The sequence below is a fragment of the Nicotiana sylvestris genome, chromosome 9 (assembly GCF_000393655.2).
Source record: "Nicotiana sylvestris chromosome 9, ASM39365v2, whole genome shotgun sequence".
Lineage (NCBI taxonomy): Eukaryota > Viridiplantae > Streptophyta > Magnoliopsida > Solanales > Solanaceae > Nicotiana > Nicotiana sylvestris.
This window is the reverse complement of record NC_091065.1, coordinates 166,391,315-166,413,694: the sequence shown is the minus strand read 5'-3', so window position 1 is coordinate 166,413,694 and position 22,380 is coordinate 166,391,315. Positions and strand designations below refer to the sequence as shown.

Genomic DNA, 22,380 nt, shown 5'->3' with positions numbered 1-22,380 from the left:
GATTTTCCTTAATTTTTCTTGCTTAAATTGATAAAAATCATTCCAATAACGAGTTTAGGGACCAAAGACCTTACCCCAATGAACTCCTCTGAAAATCCCTCTTGAAAAGTGCTCCCCAAGCTTCTTCCCGTTTTGAAAAGATGAAAAATGGCTAAATTTCGCGAAGGCAAGAATTTATATGTTCTGCCCAGCGATTTCCGCATTTGCGACCCTGGGATCGCTTCTGCGGTCCCGCTTGGACATGGTCGCATCTCCGACCTTTCACTTAAAGACCAGCTTCCGCACCTGCGATTACCCATTCGTAGATGTGGTACCGCTTTTGCGTAAGTCTCCCGCATCTACGGACCCTGCTGATCCTCCCCAATTCCGCTTCTGTGGATCCGCACCTGCGGGACCCAATCGCAGGTGCGGTTATGACAGATATCAGCACCTTCAGTTGCTTCAAACCACTTCCAATTCTTCCGACAACCATCCGAAATTATCCCGAAGCCTCTGGGACCTCAACCAAAAGCACAAACAAGTCTAATACCACTGTCCAAACTTATACCAATCCTTAAAACACCTAAAACAACATCGAAACGATGAATCAACCACGGATTCAAGCCTAAGAACTCCAAAACTCTAAAAATACGCTTTCGATCAAAAAGTCTATCAACCCTCGTCCAAATGGCCTGAAATTTTGCACACTCGTCACATTCAACACTACGGAGCTACTCCAACTTCCGGAATTCCATTCCGACCCTCAGATCAAAATCTCATTATCGAACCGGAAACTTCAAAATTCGACCTTTCGACATTTCAAGCCTAAATTAGCTACGGACCTAAAAAATACCATCCGATCACGCCTCTAAGCCCGAAATTACTCAACGGAGCTAACGGAACTATCGTAATTGCATTCCGAGGCCGTCTTTACACTGTTCCGACTACGGTCAAATTTTCCAAACTTAAGCTCTCATTTAGGGACTAAGTGTCCCAAAACTCTTCGAAACTCAAAACCGAACATCCCGGCAAATCAAAATAGCAGAAATAAACACGGAGAAGGCAGTTAATAGGGGATCGGGACGTTAATTCTTAAGATGACCGGCCGGGTCATCACATGATATAAGTCGAGATGCTTTGTTTTTAATATTCAACGATGCATCTGAGTAGATTATAAGTCGATGAATCAATTTACAAGTGTATCAATGCCTAAAAGAACCCGACCTTGTGTTCCTAGTGCTTCATGTTCTTATATATATATATATATATATATATATATAGACACACATACATACACACACACAGACACTTCACTGTAATACTATAACGTATATATAACTTGTTATAGTATATGTTAGTGTGTGTGTATATATATATATAACACACTTCGTGCTACTTTAACTACATATATAGCATGTTATAGTATATGATACTGTATTCATTATTTGTATTATGACAGAGTTAATGAATTATATTCATTCATCACTAGGTTATAAGGATGAATCAATTATAACAGATTAATTGATATAAGTCGAGACGTTTTGTTTTTAATATTCAACGATGCATCTGAGTAAGTTATAAGTCGATGAATCACTATAGGGGAAAGGTCTGCATACTATCTAGTATCTATCCTCTCCTGACCCCATTTGTAGGACTATACTAGATTTGTTGTTGTCGTTGTGGAAGCGAGCCAAAGATACAACTAATTTACAAGACAAAAGAAATGAAGGTGATGGATGTCGATAAAAAATACAACATTGAATGGAAAAAAATATGAGACCATGAAAATGGTTGATAAACTGATATCAAAGGGCAAAGCAGGGGAAATGGATGAATAATCTAGTCTTTATAGAGATGATTATCAGTATCTCCATGACCAATTAGAAGACATGAACTGCAACATGATGCAAAAGGGATAAATTTCTCCACAATAGAAAAAAATTACAGTAGCAGTGAATTTTGGAGTAAAGCAAGAAAAAATTAAAAGCTTCATGCGGCAAATGCCCTCATCAAACATGAGCCAGCTTCTTGACTACTGCAGCCATATATTTGCCCTGATATTCCGCGAGTGCCAGCTCGGTTTCAGTAGCTTTTCTCGAACCATCTCCAGCAAATACACCAGCACCATACGGCGAACCACCTCGGATAGAGTCCATATCGAACATGTCAGCTCCGAACGTGTAGCCAATTGGAACAAAGAGCATTCCGTGGTGTGCTAGTTGGGTGATTGCTGTCCAACTGCGCGGATTAACTCATTTTTTAGTAACCCGTCCAAGTTTATAGGAGTTGAATTATGAACCATTTGCTGATTTGACTTAATAGGTTGAACACAAAATGACCAACCATCAAACTATTGGATCAAAACGAGTCAAAAACTATGAACAAATAAATCCAAACATATAAAATCAAATTGTGATCTATATAGTTAGACGTCAACACATTACACAAAAACTATGAACCAATAAAAACATTTAAACAGGGCAGAGTCAGTGTACATGTCTGAACGCATTCAGCAGAACCCAATAACTTTGGTCTAAATCCAGTATTTTTTTAAGAAATCCATTGAATATGTAAAAATTCTTAATTTAGAATACAGTAACTTAAAAGAACTAGAATACTATACCCAGTGCCTTTGCATTTAAACATGTAATGAGATAGAGTAATCTATAAAGAGAAAGAGTGGAGCTTACGCAGTGGTTTCTTGTCCACCTCCTTGACTCCCAGTACTCACAAAAAACCCAGCAGGCTTTCCAGCAAGCTTCTGTTCCTTCCACAAAAGCCCAGTTGAATTAAAGAACGCCTTCATTTGAGCCGCCATGCAACCATATCTATGTGGAAGAATCCAAGGTTTTATGTTAGTAGATTCAGAACGAGTGTGATGTTGTTTGTATGTGTATATAGTTTGAGCCGACAAATGAGCTCAGCTGAACTAGGGATAGCAAATCAACCTTTTTTTAAGTATCCCGTCCAAGTTTAAATGTGTTGAGTTATGACCTATTTGTTGATTTGACTGATCCAACCCGAAATAGCTTATCAAACTATTGGGTTAAAACGACTCAAAATAGTATAACCCAAGATGCGACAGAAGTTCAAACATACAAAATTGAATTTGAGATTGAGAATTATATAAATTTGGAAGAACGTAGCTAATGTTTGAGAAAATTACATTAGTTTTCTTTCTAAAAAAGGTAGATTATGCTGGGCTGACTGAAATATGACCCATTATTTGACCAAAACTATTTTTACTCAAGCAAACCTTGGGCTTGTTGGGTCATGACCCGTTTATTAATTTGACAAGCCCAAATTCGTCCCAATTCACAAATTCGCAACCTATATATATATATATATTCTAAATATAATACTCAGTCGGCTCAAGCCAAAGCCACTGAGGCAGTGGTTTTAGGCCTATAAATTTTTGGGGCCTCCTTTTTTTAATTAAGTAGTAGATTTTATGGCTAATTTTCTTCAAAAATTACTTAATGTTTTAAAGTAAAATTACTGGATTTTTATTAAAATGAAAAGAGAACATTTTAGCCATGTGATTGATAAGTTATATTGTCAATTGAAAAAATATAAAAGAAATTGATTAAAAATTTATTAACTTGCATCTCAAAATCTAGAAAAATAGACTTTAATTATATTGTCAATTGAAAGATTCTTTTTTCTCTTCTCAAGGCCTTTTAACAAAAAATTGCTTTAGGCCACGAACTTTGTTAAACCGCTATAGATATTACTTTTTTATTTTTTTCATACGTATATATAGTCCGAGCAAAAAACAACAAATTCAATTGAACCATGAAACATCAGAAATCCGCCTATACATACCTGGTGGGAAGCCCAAACAAGAATCCATCAGCATCAGCAAGCTCCAATGGGGATGGTAACTCAAGAATGTTGTCATCCTTAGGTGGGGCCTGCATGTGGACAAGAACATCCTCAGACAAAGTTTCAGGGACTCTATATAGTACCCCTTCTACTCCATCCACTGTGTCTACTCCTTTCTTCATTCTCTTTGCTAAGCTCTCCACGTGTCCATACATTGAATAAAACACAATGAAAACTTTAAGGTTCTTGGTAGGAGAAAGAACCGTCGTGTCTGCTGCAGAGGTAGATTTTGTCGCAGAATTTGCATATTTGTTTGTGGTTTTGGCAATCTTGTTCTTGCTAGGAAAACATCCACCTCCTTTTCCCATGATTTTTTTTTTCTGACTTGAAATGCAGAAATTGAGGAGATCTTTAAGGTGAAAGATTAGGATGTAACTAGAATGTATTTAAATTATATACTACTATTATATAGGTATTTACTATGTTGGCATTGGAAAGTTGTTTAAATTCTTGTTTATCTGAATCAATGTGAAAACAAAGGCATAATGATTTTTCCATTTTATACAAAGAAAGAAAAGGAATAAAATTTAAGTTACCTTAAAGAAGAAAATGCTACATACCATTTCTGGCTGAGTTCATTTCTGTCATAATTAACCACTAGCCGTATTCACACACGTCCCACTCATCATCAACATTATAATAATTTTCATCACATTCTCCTAACTCCGGCCTTAGGTGGCCATTCTTCATAAGTTTTCTCTCCGAATTTAACTTTTATACACTAATAATTCTAAATAACGCGTATATTATTAGTTTACTAAAAACAAATTACAAATAATAATTTTAAAAATTTAGATAGTAAATATATGTTACTATTTGATAGAGAAATGAACTTTCAGCCTAACTCAATCTCAACAGTTAGCTCAAAAGGATTGTGCAATATCACATAAGAAATAAATCACCACCCCGCCCACCGATGTGGGACTCAACCGATGCGCACCAGGACCAAATATCTAAAGCATGGACAATATAAGAGAAAGACCAAAATCAGGTGAAATAAGAATTAGTTGAGTATGACTCTAATACCATGATAAATTCTAAATTCCACGTTACAGATATGATAAAGAGAGCCAAAGAGGTGAATGAATTGGGAGAAAGAATGTAACTACTTCTCATTACCTAAAATGTAACATTGATATAAAATGTAGCATTGATATATATATATATGGCCATATTTTTGGCTCATATAAGTGGATCCATTATTTACATATAAGCATAAATCTATTCTTAAGACTTGGCTAGCAAAAAATACTTGGTGGAGTCATTCTTGGTAACCAAGTATGAAATAAGTGGAGGAGATTAGTTTGCAAGATGACCACTTGCTTTTGTGAACTTGCAGGACTTTGTGCATTTGTTCCTATAAGTAGAGTGCGGCTCTTCCTTTCTAAATACACCAACAAGATTTGAGAACTCATCTCTTATATTTCCTTCTCCTCCTTTATTGAGAGTATTTTGTAAGAGAGTTAAGTGTCAGAAAATAGTTATCCGATCCCCTTTCTTTGGAGTAAACTTGTGAGGTTAATCTTTTGGAGGTATTTGGGATTAATTAAAGTACTTACTCTAATTTTGTGTTCTCTTTTATATTCTTGATATTATGAATTTGCTCCTCCCCATTTGTGGATATATGTCACATCGATCGAACCACGTTAAATTTGTATCTTCTTTATATGCTTTAATTGTCATTATTATCAACTTGTATTATCTTTATTATTGTCATTATAATATTGTTTGGCTAAATTTCGCATTACTCAAGTTTTCCATCCTAACAAATCGGTATCAGAGCCGGATCTAATCAGGTTAGTTTCAATAAACAATATGACTCTAACATACTTGTGTTGAGAAATTTGACCGAAGTATGTGTCAATTACAGATAAAAGTTATCCTAATTCAGGATGCCTTAGATATGACACTATAAAGAAAGGAGAAGAAGCCGGATAAAATGATGGATGAGAAGTTTATCGTGATAGACAAAAAGACAAAAAATGCATCATTTTAAATCTCTCAAATGAGGTGTTACACGAAGTTGCTGTAGTAAGCTCATCCAAAGGCATATGAAAAAAGTTGAAACCATGTATATGAAAAGGATGATAGAAAACAGGCTTTACCTAAAGCAGAAACTCTACACTTTTCGTATGGCTGAAGGTACCTATATTCTTACACATCTTGATACTTTTGATTCCCTTCTTATGAATTTGAGTAACATAGATATTTGAATCAAAGATGAGGATCAAGTCATGTTATTGCTTTTTTTTCTTACCCCTGTCGTTTAAGCATATAAGAGATATTATGCTCTATGGAAAGGATAATATATCTTACGGAAAAGGGCTAGAACTGCCCTTGAAGTATCAGAATTGGTACAAAAATGCCCTTCGTCTACCTATTTGAATAAAAATATCCCTACCGTTTTTTTTACTCAACATAACCCTTATTACTAATAGAAAATTCTGATTTTTTTTAATTAATATCCATGTGTCACCGTCTCATTGGCCTAACTTAAACCCTAAGCCAAATTATTATTAAACACAATTGTAACATGCACGAATATTGACCTACCCCAATTTTAAAACATAACTCTCTCTATCTCTCTCTCTCCCTATCTATCTATCTATCTATCTATCTATCTATCTATCTATCTATCTATCTATCTATCTATCTATCTATCTCACCTCTACCTTTTCGCCATTTTGTTTTAATGAGTATTTTTATGAGTGTATATCTACGATTATTCATAAAGCAAACCCAAAATAGAGTTTTCTATTAGAATAATTTTTATGGAAGATAGAAGGAAGTGTCATATTCTTCTTTATGTAAAATGTTTAGATTCTTTTGTTTATGTAATAGATATTTTTAATTTATTGTATTTTTTATTTGAAATTTCTAGTGGTTTGCTTCATTATTTTTTGTCATTCCTATATGAAAATCTAAGGATTTATTTTTAATTTTTTACAGTTTATATAATGTGTATTTCTATTTTTAATTTATTTCGCTATTTGTTTGATTAATATGTAAGCTTTTCTGCTCTGTGCAAGGGGTATTGTACAATTATCACATTTCATACATAGTGAGTTCATATGATTTACTAATAATAGTCAGAATTTTGTTAGATAATTTCTCCATTAATATTTATGTTCTTCTTTTGAGATTATTTTTGTTATCATGGATTCCATTTTTTCGATTAGATTACTGTGCTAAGTCTAGTAAAAACAAAATTCTATCAATAATTTGCAAGTGAGATGAGCTGTTGTATTTATTGTTATTTCCGACGGATCCGCTGGTGCCCAAGTAGCAACAAGGAGAAGGGAAAGAGAGAGAGAGAGAGAGAGAGAGAGAGAGAGAGAGAGAGTTGTGTCTTAAAATAGAAGCGGGTCAATATTCGAACGGGTTACATGTGAGTTTAATTATATTTTGGTTGAAGTTCAAGTTAGGCCAATGAAACGATGACGCGTGGATATTAATAAATTCTTTTCTAGAATTTTCTGTTAGTAATAAGGGTAAAGTTGAGCCAAAAAAATAATAGTAGGGGCATTTTTATTCAAATAGGTGGACAAAGAGAATTTTTGTACCAATTTTCATACTTGAGGGACAGTTTTGGCCCTTTCCGTACATCTTATAAGATATCAATTCTATTTTGAAATCAAAAGAACTAATAGATAGAGATATTACTGGGAAAACTAGTGAAACCAAAGGGGAAGACTTGTTTATAAGGGGTAGATCCAATAAGAAAGATTCTAGTAGTGAGATACCTAAATCAAGGTCAAAAGTCTAGGTACAGAAATGTCATGTGAAAATACCATCATAAGAAAGACCACGTTATTTATGAATGCCTTAAGTTAAAACATAAATAAAAGCATATAGAGAAGAAAAATGAGAATAAAAACTAACAGCAGCGAAACACGTATAGTTGTAGATGAGATTGAGGTAACTATATTTTTAGTAGCTAATAATAGTTTAAAATTTAATAATGAGTGAATTTTGGATGTGGGTTGTTCTCTCATATGTGTTCCAATCGGGACTTGTTTACCACATGGAAGATGGAGTTGTCTTGATAGATGACAATGCTACGTGCAACGTATTACTAAATGTATATTCTGAATCAGAATGCATGATGGTATAGTAAGAACTCGCATTGATGTTATATATATATATATATATATATATATATATATATATATATATATATATATAACTTGAAGAAAAATATCATCTCTTGTGTGCAAACACACATGTAATGATCCGATCGGCCATTTTATTTTCTAGATTTTTGTTCCCCTAATTAAGATTCTATGTATGTGCTTTTACTATTTTATTTGGTTGATTTGGGTTCGGAAGGGTTCAGGTTGAAATAGGAACACTTAGTTCCTTAATAGTGGCATAAGTTGGCCAATTTGACTTGAATTAATATTTTTAGTAAATGATCCCCGAACTGAGATTTGATGGTTCCAATAGGTTCGTTTGAAGATTTTGGGTTTGGGCGTGTGTTTGTATCAAGTTTCGGGTGATCCAGGAGCGTTTCAGCGCTCAATGTTGAAAGTTGGTGCATTGAAGGTTTTCTAGTTATTTAAATTTGGGTTGAACTAGAATTTGGTGTTATCGAGGTCCATTCGAGATTTCGAGCCTGGAGATAGGCATGTATGGTAATTTATGACTTGTACACAAAATTTGGCGCCATTCCGAATTGTCTAAATATGGTTCGACGCATTCAGAGCTAGTTGAAGAAATTTGAAGTTCATAAGTTGATCAATTTAGTTTTGGGGTGCGATTCTTAGTTTCAATATTATTTTACGTATTCCAAGGGTTCGAGTAGGTTTTTGTTATATTTATTGACTTGTTGGTATGGTTAGACGGGGTTTCTGGTGGCTTGGTTGAGTTTCGAACCACTCAAAGCTAAGCCTAAAATTGCTGATATGTTGGTTCTAGTTTCCTTATTCGCGAACGCGGAGGTGGTATCACTTTTGTGGAGAAGGAATTGGGGGAATAGGCATTTTGCTCTTTGCGTTCGTGGTAAACTGGTCACGTTCGCGAATGTTTAAGACATGTGGACTTCGCGTTCGCATAGAAGGGGGAGAGTGCCTGGGGGCCATAGGGTCAATGCTCTTCACGTTCGCGAAGGGCAGGTCACATTCGGGTTGAATGAAGGGGCTGGCTTTCATGATCACGTGGGCCCTATCGCGATCGCAAAGAGCATTTTCCAGGGCCTTGGCAGATTTACCTTTGCGATTGCGTAGGCATGTTCACGATCGCGAAGAAGGATCGCTGGGCAGTAGACTTGATTAAACACAGGACTTTGGCTTATTTTGTTCATTTCTCTCAGCTTGTGGCCGATTTTAAAGTTCTTTAGATATGGTTTTTTATCTAGCACATTGAGGTAAGTAATCTCTACATAATATGAGTTTAATACATGGATTATGGGTAGATTTTGTTGAAAACCTAGATTTTGGTAAAAATGGGATTAGACCACGAAAATGCTCATGGAATGGAGTAAAAATATATATTTATATTCGTAAAGTTATGGGTAACATTTATTTACAAATATTTCTAGAATCCGGGTACGTGGGCTCAAGGGTGAATTTTAAAAACCTTCCAAATTGAATAGGATAATTACTCTAACAGCTAAATTATGAACTTTTGAGCATATATTGACTAGTTAGTACAACCTTTGACTAGTTTTAGATTTCTTGGCCCGATTTGAGGTTATTAGCGTGATTTGTGGACCGGAAGAAGACTTGAAAATGAGGTAAGTCTCTTGCCTAACCTTGTAAGAGGGAATTATCCCCGTAGGTATTTTAAATGGTTATTTGCTAATAATTATGGGTGCTACGTACGTATGATGTAATGAAAGTCTATACGTTGCTAAAATCATGCTTATGTCCGGGTAGACATAGGACTTTACCATGCATTACTTGTATTATTTGCACCCAACTTGTTAGTTTAATTACTTGAATTTATAATTAAATTTGGATAAAAGGATTTTCAAAAGACAGAACTTTATTATTTTGAGTTTTGGCGGAATACTTGATTGTTAGTGGAAATTATGCCTTATTTGAGTACTATTCCTATGTAGTAGTCGCTGATTGGAGTTTGTAGAGCTTTCTCTATTTTTGTGGATCGGGTTGAACGCCCCGGCGGTATATTAGATGAATCTATGGTTCGCGATAGTTGACCATCAGTACTATACACACTATTCTAGTTCGGGTCGTACGCCCTCGACATAAATCATGTGTGATATTGCTCGGGGTCCGGTTATACTTGATAGCTCTTTCTTGATCTGAGACTTGAAACTTGGTGGCTCTTATATGTTAAAAACTTGGCATGCGATAGTTGGAGATTTTAAATTGATATTAGGCTTAAGAATCATTATTTACTATTTTTATCCCACTGTTAGTGTAAGCACGTGATTTTTGCCCTTTGAAAGAATTACTCCCAAAAAATTCAAAATAAAATAATTTTCCTTGGTGTGCAATTTTGAGAATTTTTGTGACATTTTTGGATGATTATTTGTATTTGTCCTTGCATGTTTATTTGTTAAATTAATAAAAAATACAAAAATATGTCGCATTTTGCATGTAGGATTTAATTCTACAATTGTTAGTAATTAAGTTTGTTTTACAAAAATTGAAAATTACAAAAATAGGCATCTTTTGCATTTTTAGCATTTAATGTCCAAATGTACAATTTTATGCTTAATTATTACTTAATTGTGCGTTAATTGTTATTGGGAGTTAATTTGCGCTTTTATAACTTAATAATAATTTAAGGATTTTTAGAATTTAGTTTTAGAAAAATAAAAGAAGAAAAGAGAGCAAAAATATAAAGAAAATCGGAATTGGGCTCTTCTTCAAATTCAAGCCACAGACCCAAAAAATTGTCCAACCTTCCCCACGACCCGGTCCATTTCAAACCGGGTCGACCCGATCCATAACCCAAAAGACCCAACACCCCCTATCTTGCATTTCAAAAAACTAAACAAAACAAAAAACCCTAAAAAACCTAGACTAACCATCCGCCCCCCTTCCTTATCTTCTTATCCTCTCCAAACCACACCCCAAGCTCCCCTCCAATGGCTGCCCTCACCCCTCACACCCCTGCCCCCTCACGCCTCACCCTCAACACACATACACACACACACACACGTCGTTCTTCATCGCCCTCACGACCCCGCTGCCATTGCTTCATCTTCTTCGTCAAGCTCGAGCTTGAGCTCGACACCCATGGTTGCCGCGTCCAACATTGCTGCTGCCTGTTGCTCTTTCCTCGTCGACCTTCGTCACTCATCGCTGCTCCTGCTTCACTGCCGCTGCTGGTTGCTTCTTCTTCACGTCAGCTGAATCCACCACCATTCCCGTCGTTGCAGCTGCTCCGCCGCTGCTGCGTCTGCTGCCTGCTCCGACGTGCTGCTGCTGCTACTCCGACGTGCTGCTGCTGCTACTCCATCGTGTTGCTGCTGGTGTTCCATCGTGTTGCTGCTACTGCTCCTTTGTTGCTGCTGCTAGCTGCTTCTTCTCCATGGCAGCTTTGTTGCTTTTGCTTCAGTTCTCGTCGTCGCCATGCACCCCTCCATCGAGCTTCGTCTATTGTTTAAGTTTCTGGGCAGATTCGAGTGATTTTGGTGCGATAATCGCTTCCGAACGGATTTGTTTTCGTTCGAGTTCGTCGTCGCTTCGATCCGGTTAGTGGGTTTGAGTTTCATTTTGTCCGTATTTTTATCTTGATGTTCTCGGATTCTAAAATCGGTAAATGTTCGATTCTTGCTTTGTTCATGTTTATCGTTGAATTAATTTTCTAGTTTGTTCATATGTTTTGTTGATTTAATTTTCAGATTCAAATGGAACTTTTATTAATTAGTTTTTCAGTTTATTTCATGTGCTTTTATTTATTTTTGTAAAAGAAATTGTTAGTTTAATTTTAATATTGTTAGATTTAGTTTAAATCGCTTGAATCCGTTGTTTGTTGTGTAATATAGATTTAATTCGTGTTCATTTTGTTTGAAGTTCGTTTTTAATCCAGTGATTTAATGTGAGTTTATGTTTTGGTTTCTGATTTGTTGACTTAGTTTGAATCATGTATTTTGTTGTTGGTATTGTTGTCTCTTTGCTCATTCATTTTTGGTCTAAGTTAACCAGGATTGGTTCCCAATATGGTTAACTTATTTCCATTAATTTGACGTTGTATAATTCATCTGCATTCATATGATTTATCTGCATTCATATGATTTGTTGTTGAATTTGTTTAGAAATTGGTCATATTGACTATATTTTGGTTGAGATTGATTAGGTGAATTGGTTATAGCTGATGGGGGTAGTTTGGTAATTTGCAGTACGTTCAGGGGGTAAAATGGTAATTTCAGTAAGGTCAAAGGGGTATTTTTGGAATTAAAATTCTGAATAATTATTTATTTTGAGTGTTCTTTCCATTAAAATTAAGATAATATTAAAATAATCAATAATGGGGGGACAAGATATAATGGGGTATTTGTTTAATAAAGTGGGGGACAAAACAATAGGTAGTGGGATTAAAAGAGGGATGAGTGGAAGATAGTGGGTTTTAATTTTTTTTAATGCTGAAAGATGTTAATAAAAGGAAGGACTTGATCAGATTTTGGGAGGACAAACAGATAGGGAGAGAGAGGAAAAAAAGAGCTGAATATTTAAGAGAGAAAGAAAAATTCCGAAAAATATTAAAACTTTCAAGAAAAAGAAAAGAAAAGAAAAGAAAAAATACAAATAAAAAAGGAGCTGGAAATTAGAAGAGAGAGTAGTACACACCTGATAAATATTCTGATATACGGGTTTAGAAATTAATGGTTAAACATTAATTAGCTTTTCAAATCTGAAAATTCCCTTGGTTTCTGTCCGTTGTTTGTTGTCGGTGTTTCTGGATTTTATTTTGATTTTCAAATCTGTCACTGGGATTTCTGTTGACTGGATTGCTGGTTATTATTGTTGTTGCTGTGTTACGTACTACGTGGCTGACTTTCTTCTTCTTATATTGACAATACCAGGTACACAACTGTAATTTTGGCCTTTTGTAAGCTGAAATGAAGAATGGAATTATAAATTTTTAATTTAGTTTTTTTATTAATTGCATTTAGGTTATTTCATGTATTATTATTCTTTAAATCGCCGTCGTTTTTCATAATTAGGCATATTGTAGCGATGTATTAAATAATGCTTTGCTTTAACCTGATTATTAGGTAGTATATATTTAAGCATGTTCATTACTGATTAAACTGTCAAATAATTAAAATAGAAGAAAATAACGTAAAAATGGCTTTATTAAATCAGTTTGGCAAAATTGATTAAGTTCCTTATTCATAAGGGTTTTAGTATCACCAACGTTAAGTTAATCGGAATCATGTAGCTAAATTCAGTTAAAACATGAATTAATTTTGCGAATCAAGTATTAGGACATGATTTGAATTAAAACAAGGTTAGTTAAGGTTAAATTATTTAATTTTTTTAGAAATACGGTTTAGTAATCAAGATTATTTCTAATTTTCAGTATTTGTAAATAATTAATTTCAATAGCTCAAGTCATCTAACAATATGATTTTTAATCCGACTATGGGATAATTAGTTTTTTTAAAAAAAATTATTTGACAATTCCATGTTGTATTTATAATTATAATTTTAGTAATATTACTTTCCGTTAATATTTGTTTTAAACTAGTATTTAATATGTTATTTTTAAGTATGTAGAGATTGATTTTATATTTATAGACAAACTTAGTAATAATAAAATGTAGTCATTAAAAGATATTCATAAAATAAGGGAGGATTTCGCTAAAAATAAATAAATGTAAACAATACAAAAATTTGCAGGGTTCTCCAATCTTATTTATTTATTTATTTATTTTAAAAAAATAATACTTAGATCCCGGGATGGGCCGTTTAGTAAATTTCACGGTCCTACCTAAAAGTATAATAACGCGTAGTCTTTTGGCGCATATTTAATAAGGTTATTTTCTTAAATATGAGTGTGCATTTATGTAGCCCAAATCCCGATCTTGACGAAGTCAAAATGCGTCAACAAATCACGTGTACACTGGTTGTGACGTGGTTCGAGATGCGTTTTCACGATGTTGCAATTCTTGTATAATATAATAATAAGAATAATGATAAAAGCGGTTTAATGCTAAATTTGCATATAAGTTCTTAATTGTTTAAAAAAATCAGATAAACAAGTCGAATATGACAGTTGAGCGACCGTGCTAGAACCACGGAATTCGGGAATGCCTAACACCTTCTCCCGGGTTAACAGAATTCCTTATCCGGATTTCTGGTTCGCAGACTGTAATATGGAGTCATTCTTTTCCTCGATTCGGGATTAAATTGGTGACTTGGGACACCCTAAATATCCCAAGTGGCGACTCTGAAATAAATAAATAAATCCCGTTTCGATTGTCCTTTAATTGGAAAAAACTCCCTTGTACCCTCGCGGGGGCGGAAAAAGGAGGTGTGACAGCTCTGGCGACTCTGCTGGGGATTTTTGCCAGAACCACTGGTTCAGGGTTAGAAATCGAGCTTAGATAAATTGTTATATTTGGTTTTATCGGATTTTGTTACATGATATATGCCTAATATGCTAATTGATTGCCTTTTACCGCTTTGATATTATATGAACTGTATATAAACTGTGCCGAAGCCCTTCTCTTCTTACCTCCGGGGAGAAGCTCGCTGGTCGAGACTCCCTATTCTGTTAGTGTAAATACCTGAAATAAGAAAGAGGTCGAACAAGTTACAAAGCCGGACGATCCTGCGAGTCCCCGGTACGTAGCCCCCTCCTCGACTCGAGTTGTCCACTCGAGTACACGTCTAGAACAAATACCCAGGTTATGAACCTAGTATAACAAAGCCATATGTCGGATCCCTAGTAGGAACGCTTATCTGCATCATGTGCATTTTTGACTTAGGGGACTCAACACAGGGGTTGGGTCCGTCTAGGAATAACAACCTGAAACAGAAAAGCCTATCCTGATGCATCCTACTTACTGCTTGTGCATTTTGTTTGCTTTGGACTTGCATGATGACCGGTTTTGAGTATGGGGAAAAATTAAAAAAAAAAAGAGAAAGAAAGGAAAATAGCAGTGTATAGGGTTACTCTTTTGTTTTGAAAAATAACAATGTCCAAATACTGGCGAAATTCTGCCGAAATTTTGGGAAAAATGAAAAGAAAAGAAAAAAATATTTTTTATATATAGTTTGTTTCGCTCAAAAAGCAAAAGAAAAAAAATATAAAAGAGTCCCTTATTTTTAGGTTGAAGAATAGGTTGATCATTTTGTTGAAACTAAAAAATCTTCACTTTGTCTTGTCTTCAAAATGAAAAAATGAAAAAGAAGAAAAAGAAAATAGTTTGTCTTGCCATGAAAAATGAAAATGAAAAAAGAGTCTTGTTTTTAAAATGGTTTTATTTATTTATTTATTTAGTTGTTTATGAAAACGCCAAAAATAAAAATAAAAAGAGTCTTGCATTGAACGTAGTTTTATTATTTGTTGCAATATATATATAAATCCAAAAAGTATTTTTCTTTATTTCCCTTCTAAAAAAGTTTTTTTAGACCCCAATTTTCAAGAAAAAAATCCAAAAATATTTTCCATTATTGATGTCTTTAGAAAGTCTTTTTAATTGTTTTGAATAAAAAAAATATTTTCTTTGAATTTCTTCAAAAAATCCGAAAATATTTTCATTCTTCTTTCAAAATTGAAAAGAAAAGTCAAAATTCAAAAATATTTTTTTAGAAGCATTTCTTTCATTGAAAATAAAATTCCAAAAATGTTTTCTTTCTTCTTTAGAAGTTTATCTTTCAAAATTCAAAAAAAAAAACTCTTCTTTATAAGTCTTTCCTTCAAAAATAAATAAAAACAATAATCATAAAAAAGGGTTAGTTCATGATTTCCCGAACTACGCGGGTCTGATTCTCACTGGATGTGAGATACGTAGGCAAACCTCATCGGTTCCGGCCCCGATTTTCCAAAAAAAAAAAAAAATCCAAAAAGAAAATAAATAAAAGTTTCTTTTAAAATAAATAAAAAGTCAAAAAAAAATTCTTTCAAAAAAAATTTTTCCAAAAAAAAAAGGGTCAAAATGCGAAAAAAAACTATTTTTAGAAGTTTTTCTTTCAAGAAGTCCGGAAAAAAAAAACATGATTGAAATGGTTAAACTGCCTAGGTACATTACATTACAACGTGCAATTGCGATATGTGTTAAAACTCTAACGCTGACAAGTTTGTTGTATACCAGAAGTTTCAGACAGTTAGTTTGTTAGAGCGTACTGGCAATATACCATTATCAAACAAGATCAAAAGAGCCTATACCAGAAAGCATGACTGGCTCAGAAACTAGTGTTGAGTCGGAAAAGACGACACATCAGATGCTGAAAGAGGCGATGGCCAATATGGAAAAAATGAGATTGGAAATGAATGAAATGCAGCTAGCCATGGCTAAGGTGCAAAAGGGGCCCGAACCAGTTGTCACTCTTACTCCCCCACCGGGACACACGCCAGAATACCCTTCCCCCGACCCTTCAACAAGCTTCCCAAGCCACCACTACTATCAGGGGAGGGATGCCTATGTTCCCCAAGCTCTGCCACCCAATCAGAACCCTCCACCACCAAATGTTCCCGTCTTTGTGGCGCCTCCCCCAGCCCCATTGCACAGATCATCCAGTGAGCCGTTGTTTCAGGATCACGCCACACAATATTACCCCCCTGAACTCACATTCAAAGCACCCGAGCCACATACTTATAACCCCCAATTCGAGGTCCCGACGGATATTGAAAAGCCGGCTAAGAGCCCAGAGCAGGATGAAGTGATGCGGAAATTTAAAAGCCTGGAGTAGTCCTTCAGGAACATACACGGGTTAGGCAACCAGGTCAGCGTGGCCTACAAGGATCTATGCCCTTTCCCTGACGTCCAATTACCAGCAGGTTTCAAGATGCCCAAGTTCGATTTGTACAAAGGGCATGGCGATCCTATGGCACATCTATGGGGCTTTTGTAGTAAGATGAGAGGAGCAGGTGGTAAAGATGAGCTGCTGATAGCTTATTTTGGTCAGAGTTTGAGCGGATCTGCGCTGGAGTGGTATACAAGGCAGGATCCCAGCAGGTGATACACCTGGGACGACCTGGCGCAAGCATTTGCTGGTCATTTCCAATATAATCTTGAGATCGTCCCTGACCGTCTCACATTGTTAAAGCTCGAGAAGAAACCTGGAGAAAGCTTCAGAGAATTTGGTTTTCGTTGGAGGGAACAAGCAGCAAGAGTCGATCCTCCGATGAGGGAAGGTGAAATGGTGGATTACTTCTTGCAGACTTTAGAGCCAACCTACTTTGGTCACTTGGTAACGTCGGTTGGCAAATTTTTCAACGAGGTTGTAAAGATGGGCAGCATGATTGAAGAGGGACTTAAGTCCAACAAAATCCTGAGCTATTCGGCAATTAAAGCAACCATTCAGGCCATCCAGAGCGGTACTGAGGGTGTACTTGGGAAGAAGAAGAAAGAAGATGTCACGACTGTTGAGTCTGGAGCCTGGTTCGGATCTAGAGGCCCGTCACCCTACTATAGCCAACCACGACCCTACCACCAAAATTACCCCCGCACTCCATATAGCCCTCCACGACATTACTACCCACTGCCAGATCCCCATTTTTTCGTTTATCATGCACAAACCTATATGCACGCTCCAGCACACGCACAATGGCGTGCGTCGGCTCCCCAAAATACATACCCACCTCCACCAAACATATATCCACTTCCGAGGGCCTATAGAAATCCTCCAGGGTCAGGTTTCTGTGGGAATCAAGCTTTTAAGAATGAGAGGAAGCAGAAATATACTCCGATGGGAGAATCCTATACTACCCTGTTCCACAAATTGAGGCAGTTAGGCCTATTGAATCCTATTGAGCCCAAATTGCCAAATCCCCTTCCTGGAAATCTTGACCCTTCAGCAAGTTGTGAATATTGTTCGGGGGCTCCCAGACACGATACTGAGAGATGTTGGAAGTTGAAGAATGCCGTGCAAGAGCTTATTGACACAAATAGGATCGAGGTTCAGGTTCCAGAGGTGCCAAACATTAATTGGAGTCCGCTACTAGCGCACCATGAGACCCACATGATCAAACTAGGGCACAAGGAGCTTAAGAATCCCTCACAAACGGTAATGATGATCCGTGCCGGTGAAAATAGTTCGAAAGAAAAATCGACCAGGGAAAAGCAGGGGTGCATTGTGTAGATGACAAGTCGGTCATGGTGATGGGGAAAGGGTCCAGCAAGGCAGATGTACAGTTTGTGGGGCTAAAAGCAAAAATCAACAATTGGACGACTACTCCTCTTCCTATCTGAAGGGAGTCTTGGTAGTGGGCTCTGATTTTTCTTTCTTGTTTTGGATTATTGCAGAGTTGTAATCCAGTTTTGTTTTGTAAAGTGTGAAACTCTGTTATCCTGTATTTTTATAAAGTGAAAGTTTTTCTCTTCTTATTTTGTTTTAAGTTTGTTTTCTTCTTTTTCTTTTTCTAAACAATGCTCTTTATACTGATTCCAATGACATGGCATGCACAACGGATTTTCAACTTAGTCTAAAAAATCAATCTGATTCCGAACTAATTGTACAAAAGGTCAATCATGATGATGAATCGGAATACGGTGATGATGAAGCCTTCGAAGAGACAAACAGAGAGTTAAGCTAGTTGGAAGAGAAATCCAAGCCCAACTTAAATGACACAGAAGCCATCAATTTAGGGGATACAGATGATATCAGGAAATTTGAAGAGGGACAGCAAGTGTTGAAACGGATCCTCCCACATCAGGCCAAAGCAAAATGGCAAATTTGTCCCGAATTGGCAAGGGCCGTCTATTGTGACCAAGATGTTATCCAGTTGCGCTTTATGTCAGACAGATGTCGAGGGAAGATGCATCGACATGGCTATTAATTGTAATTGTTGTTTGTTTGTTTATACTTGGCATTTATCGGAGAATGAAATGACGGAGGCAATTCTTTCTTCTATCCGAACACTTTTAACCTTTACTTTACCCCTTTGAACCTTACTTATTCCTTCATACCCCTCTCTTGGAATCGTTAATGAAAACGAAAAAAAAAGAAGGAAAATAATAACAAAAATAAAGGAATCATGTGAACTACGTTCGACATGATTCCTCAAAGAGGATACGTAGGTGCCTCATGGCTCGGTCATAGTGTAATAAAGAAATAAAATCCCCAAGCGAGAAACTTGGGTAGAAGTTATGTTTGTAATGTTGGGAAAAAAGTTCGATTCCAAGAGTTGTAATGGTTTTTACCCATCGGGATTATTTTGAACCCTTTTGATGCCCCCTTTTCTTTTAGCCATAAACAAAAACCCATGTTGATGTCCAAAAAAGACCTCCCGATCAGAATCCGAGGAGTGCCAAGCCAGGCAAATAAAAGTAGAGAAAAGTCGGCAGCGAATTGATAACCTAAAGAATCCCCAGAAAAGAGTCATATCAGTAACACTCCAATCTCCAGCTTAGAAAAATAAAATGAGAAGAGTCTTATCGGTGAAAACCTTCACAGGCACCATAAGGCGACGGGAGTTGAGAGAAGTGAGAGAGCCTCATCAGTGAAAACCCCTCGAAGGGCACTATGAGGCGACAAGGATATAAAGGGGGCTAGCAAGATAAGATTGGCAAAAATGATCCACATCCGGCGAGAGTTAGGCTTCTGCGAATCCCCAGCAAAGTAAGACCGTCAGAAAAATTGATTGATATAAATAGACTGGGTTGGTTAATCCGGAAATGCATGACATGATCATTGGGATTGATTATACCATTCAGATAAGTTCTTTTCTTTTTCTTTCCCCAACATTTGTTCAGAAAGATTTTTTCTTTTATCTTTTTGAAGTCATCACTTTTCATTTCTTGGTTTAAAGTGTTTTTCTCCATTAGTTTGTTTTTAGAAGGATTTTTTTCAGAGCTTACTACTAATTGCCAAAATGGTGCGAAACAAAAGGTGAGCAGGACATGCCAAAGATAAGGCAATGAAATGGAAAAGACGTTTGTTGCAAGACCAAATGATGAGTTGGTCTAAATGTCAAGAGGGTATAATGATAAAAAAAATAAAAATAAAAATAAAAAAAAATTGAAAAACATCAATTGAGAAAACTGAGGATGAAGTTCCATGAAAATCCACAGCAGATCATCGAGATGCAAGATCATCCTTGGCCGATCATCGACCAAACTCCAAAAGGGTCGGACAACGCGGAGCGAGGAAAGAAGAGGGGAAACCCACCCCCAGCGGGAATGTGATCACCAGCAGGAGTGTGATCCCCAGCAGTAATATAATCCCCAATAAATAGTATCATCCCCAGCAAGTTCTGATAGTGTAATGGAACACCGAGCAGGGAAGGGAGAAAGGAAAAAACCATCCCCAGCAGGAGTGGCACGACCACTCACGATGTTTTTTAAACTAACAAAATCTTTCTTTGATTTGAAGCGGGGAAAAGAAATGTTACGGATGGTGGAAAGACAGGCCATAAAGAAGATCATCAAACCGGGGCAGAAAATTTTCTCATTGCGAAAATTTTCTCAAAAATCAGGTATCCACTTGGGGGAAGAAGGAAGGCAACGCAGGTCTGGATAAAGTGATATCCCCAGCAATTTTCGGAGGAATGAAACACTAATTTTGAGGAAAGCAGTTCTGAAAGGAGATGATTCAAGTAAGAGGAAAAATGACTAAGGAGGCAGGAAAGAATAACGCCAACAGAATGTTATACTTTAAGGAGTGTTGAAGTTGGGAGCCCGCCCATAGAACAGAGGAATACATTTCAGTCTTTTCATTTCAAGTGATGAAGTTGGGAGCCCGCCCATAGAACGGAGGAATACATTTCAGTATTACATTTCAAGTGTTGAAGTTGGGAGCCCACCCATAGAACAGAGGAATACATTTCATTCTTTTCATTTCAAGTGTTGAAGTTGGGAGCCCTCCCATAGAACAGAGGAATACATTTCAGTATTACTTTTCAAGTATTGAAGTTGGGAGCCCGCCCATAAGAACAGAGGAATACATTAAGTCTTTTCATTTCGAGTGTTGAAGTTGGGAGCCCGCCCATATAACAGAGGAATACATTTTAGTCTTTTCATTTCAAGCGTTGAAGTTGGGAGCCCGCCCATAGAACAGAGGAATACATTTCAGTCTTTTCATTTCAAGTGTTGAAGTTGGGAGCCCGCCCATAGAACAGAGGAATACATTTCAGTCTTTTCATTTCAAGCGTTGAAGTTGGGAGCCCGCCCATAGAACAGAGGAATACATTTCAGTCTTTTCATTTCAAGTGTTGAAGTTGGGAGCCCGCCCATAGAACAGAGGAATACATTTCAGTATTACATTTCAAGTGTTGAAGTTGGGAGCCCGCCCATAGAACAGAGGAATACATTTCAGTCTTTTCATTTCAAGTGTTGAAGTTGGGAGCCCGCCCATAGAACAGAGGAATACATTTCAGTATTACATTTCAAGTGTTGAAGTTGGGAGCCCGCCCATAGAACAGAGGAATACATTTCAGTCTTTTCATTTCAAGTGTTGAAGTTGGGAGCCCGCCCATAGAACAGAGGAATACATTTCAGTCTTTTCATTTCAAGCGTTGAAGTTGGGAGCCCGCCCATAGAACAGAGGAATACATTTCAGTCTTTTCATTTCAAGTGTTGAAGTTGGGAGCCCGCCCATAGAACAGAGGAATACATTTCAGTCTTTTCATTTCAAGTGTTGAAGTTGGGAGCCCGCCCATATAACAGAGGAATACATTTCAGTCTTTACTTTTCAAGTGTTGAAGTTGGGAGCCCGCCCATACAACAGAAGAATACATTTGAAGATCAAGTCAGAAGGCAGTAAAGCAGAGGGTTACAACAAAATACCCCCACCATAAATTCCACTACAGAAATCAAAAGCAAGACTACTAGTCAAGTCAGAAAGAAACACAAGCCGACTAGAAAGCAAGTTGAAGATATATAAGAGCTTGTAATCTTTAGTTCTAGCCTAGCTTCTTGTTTTTTTTTAGCACGGTGTAACAAGGAGATCGGTAAACAGTGGTAATAGCATGCAACAACAGTAACCTTGCAATCCCGTGGTAGTCCCAGCTACCAAAACTTCCCGAACTACATTGACCTGATTCCTGTTTAGCCCAGGATATGTAGGAAACCTCTGAAGCAAAGGTTCGGTCAAATCTTTTTCAAAAAAATGCTTCACACGGAGTACTCGGATGGGCAAAAATCGCTCACTTTATCTTTGCACGAAAACCCTTCGTGTCTTCGGGCAAAGAGGGGCAGCTGTAAGCACGTGATTTTTGCCCTTTGAAAGAATTACTCCCAAAAAATTCAAAATAAAATGATTTTCCTTGGTATGCAATTTTGAGAATTTTTGTGACATTTTTGGATGATTATTTGTATTTGTCCTTGCATGTTTATTTGTTAAATTAATAAAAAAACAAAAATATGTCGCATTTTGCATGTAGGATTTAATTCTACAATTGTTAGTAATTAAGTTTGTTTTACAAAAATTG

The 22,380-nt window shown here is 36.5% G+C and overlaps 1 protein-coding gene across 1 annotated transcript; it reads right to left on the bottom strand.

The window, feature by feature from the left end:
* Nucleotides 1-1,767: 1,767 nt before the first annotated feature.
* LOC104237399 (probable NAD(P)H dehydrogenase (quinone) FQR1-like 2) lies at nt 1,768-4,208 on the bottom strand. Its single transcript, XM_009791550.2, has 3 exons — nt 3,805-4,208; nt 2,670-2,807; nt 1,768-2,217 (listed from the first exon to the last, which is right to left on the bottom strand). Exons 1-3 carry the CDS (start codon nt 4,170-4,172, stop codon nt 1,989-1,991), a joined length of 735 nt encoding a protein of 244 aa, XP_009789852.1. The 5' UTR covers nt 4,173-4,208; the 3' UTR covers nt 1,768-1,988.
* Nucleotides 4,209-22,380: the final 18,172 nt, after the last annotated feature.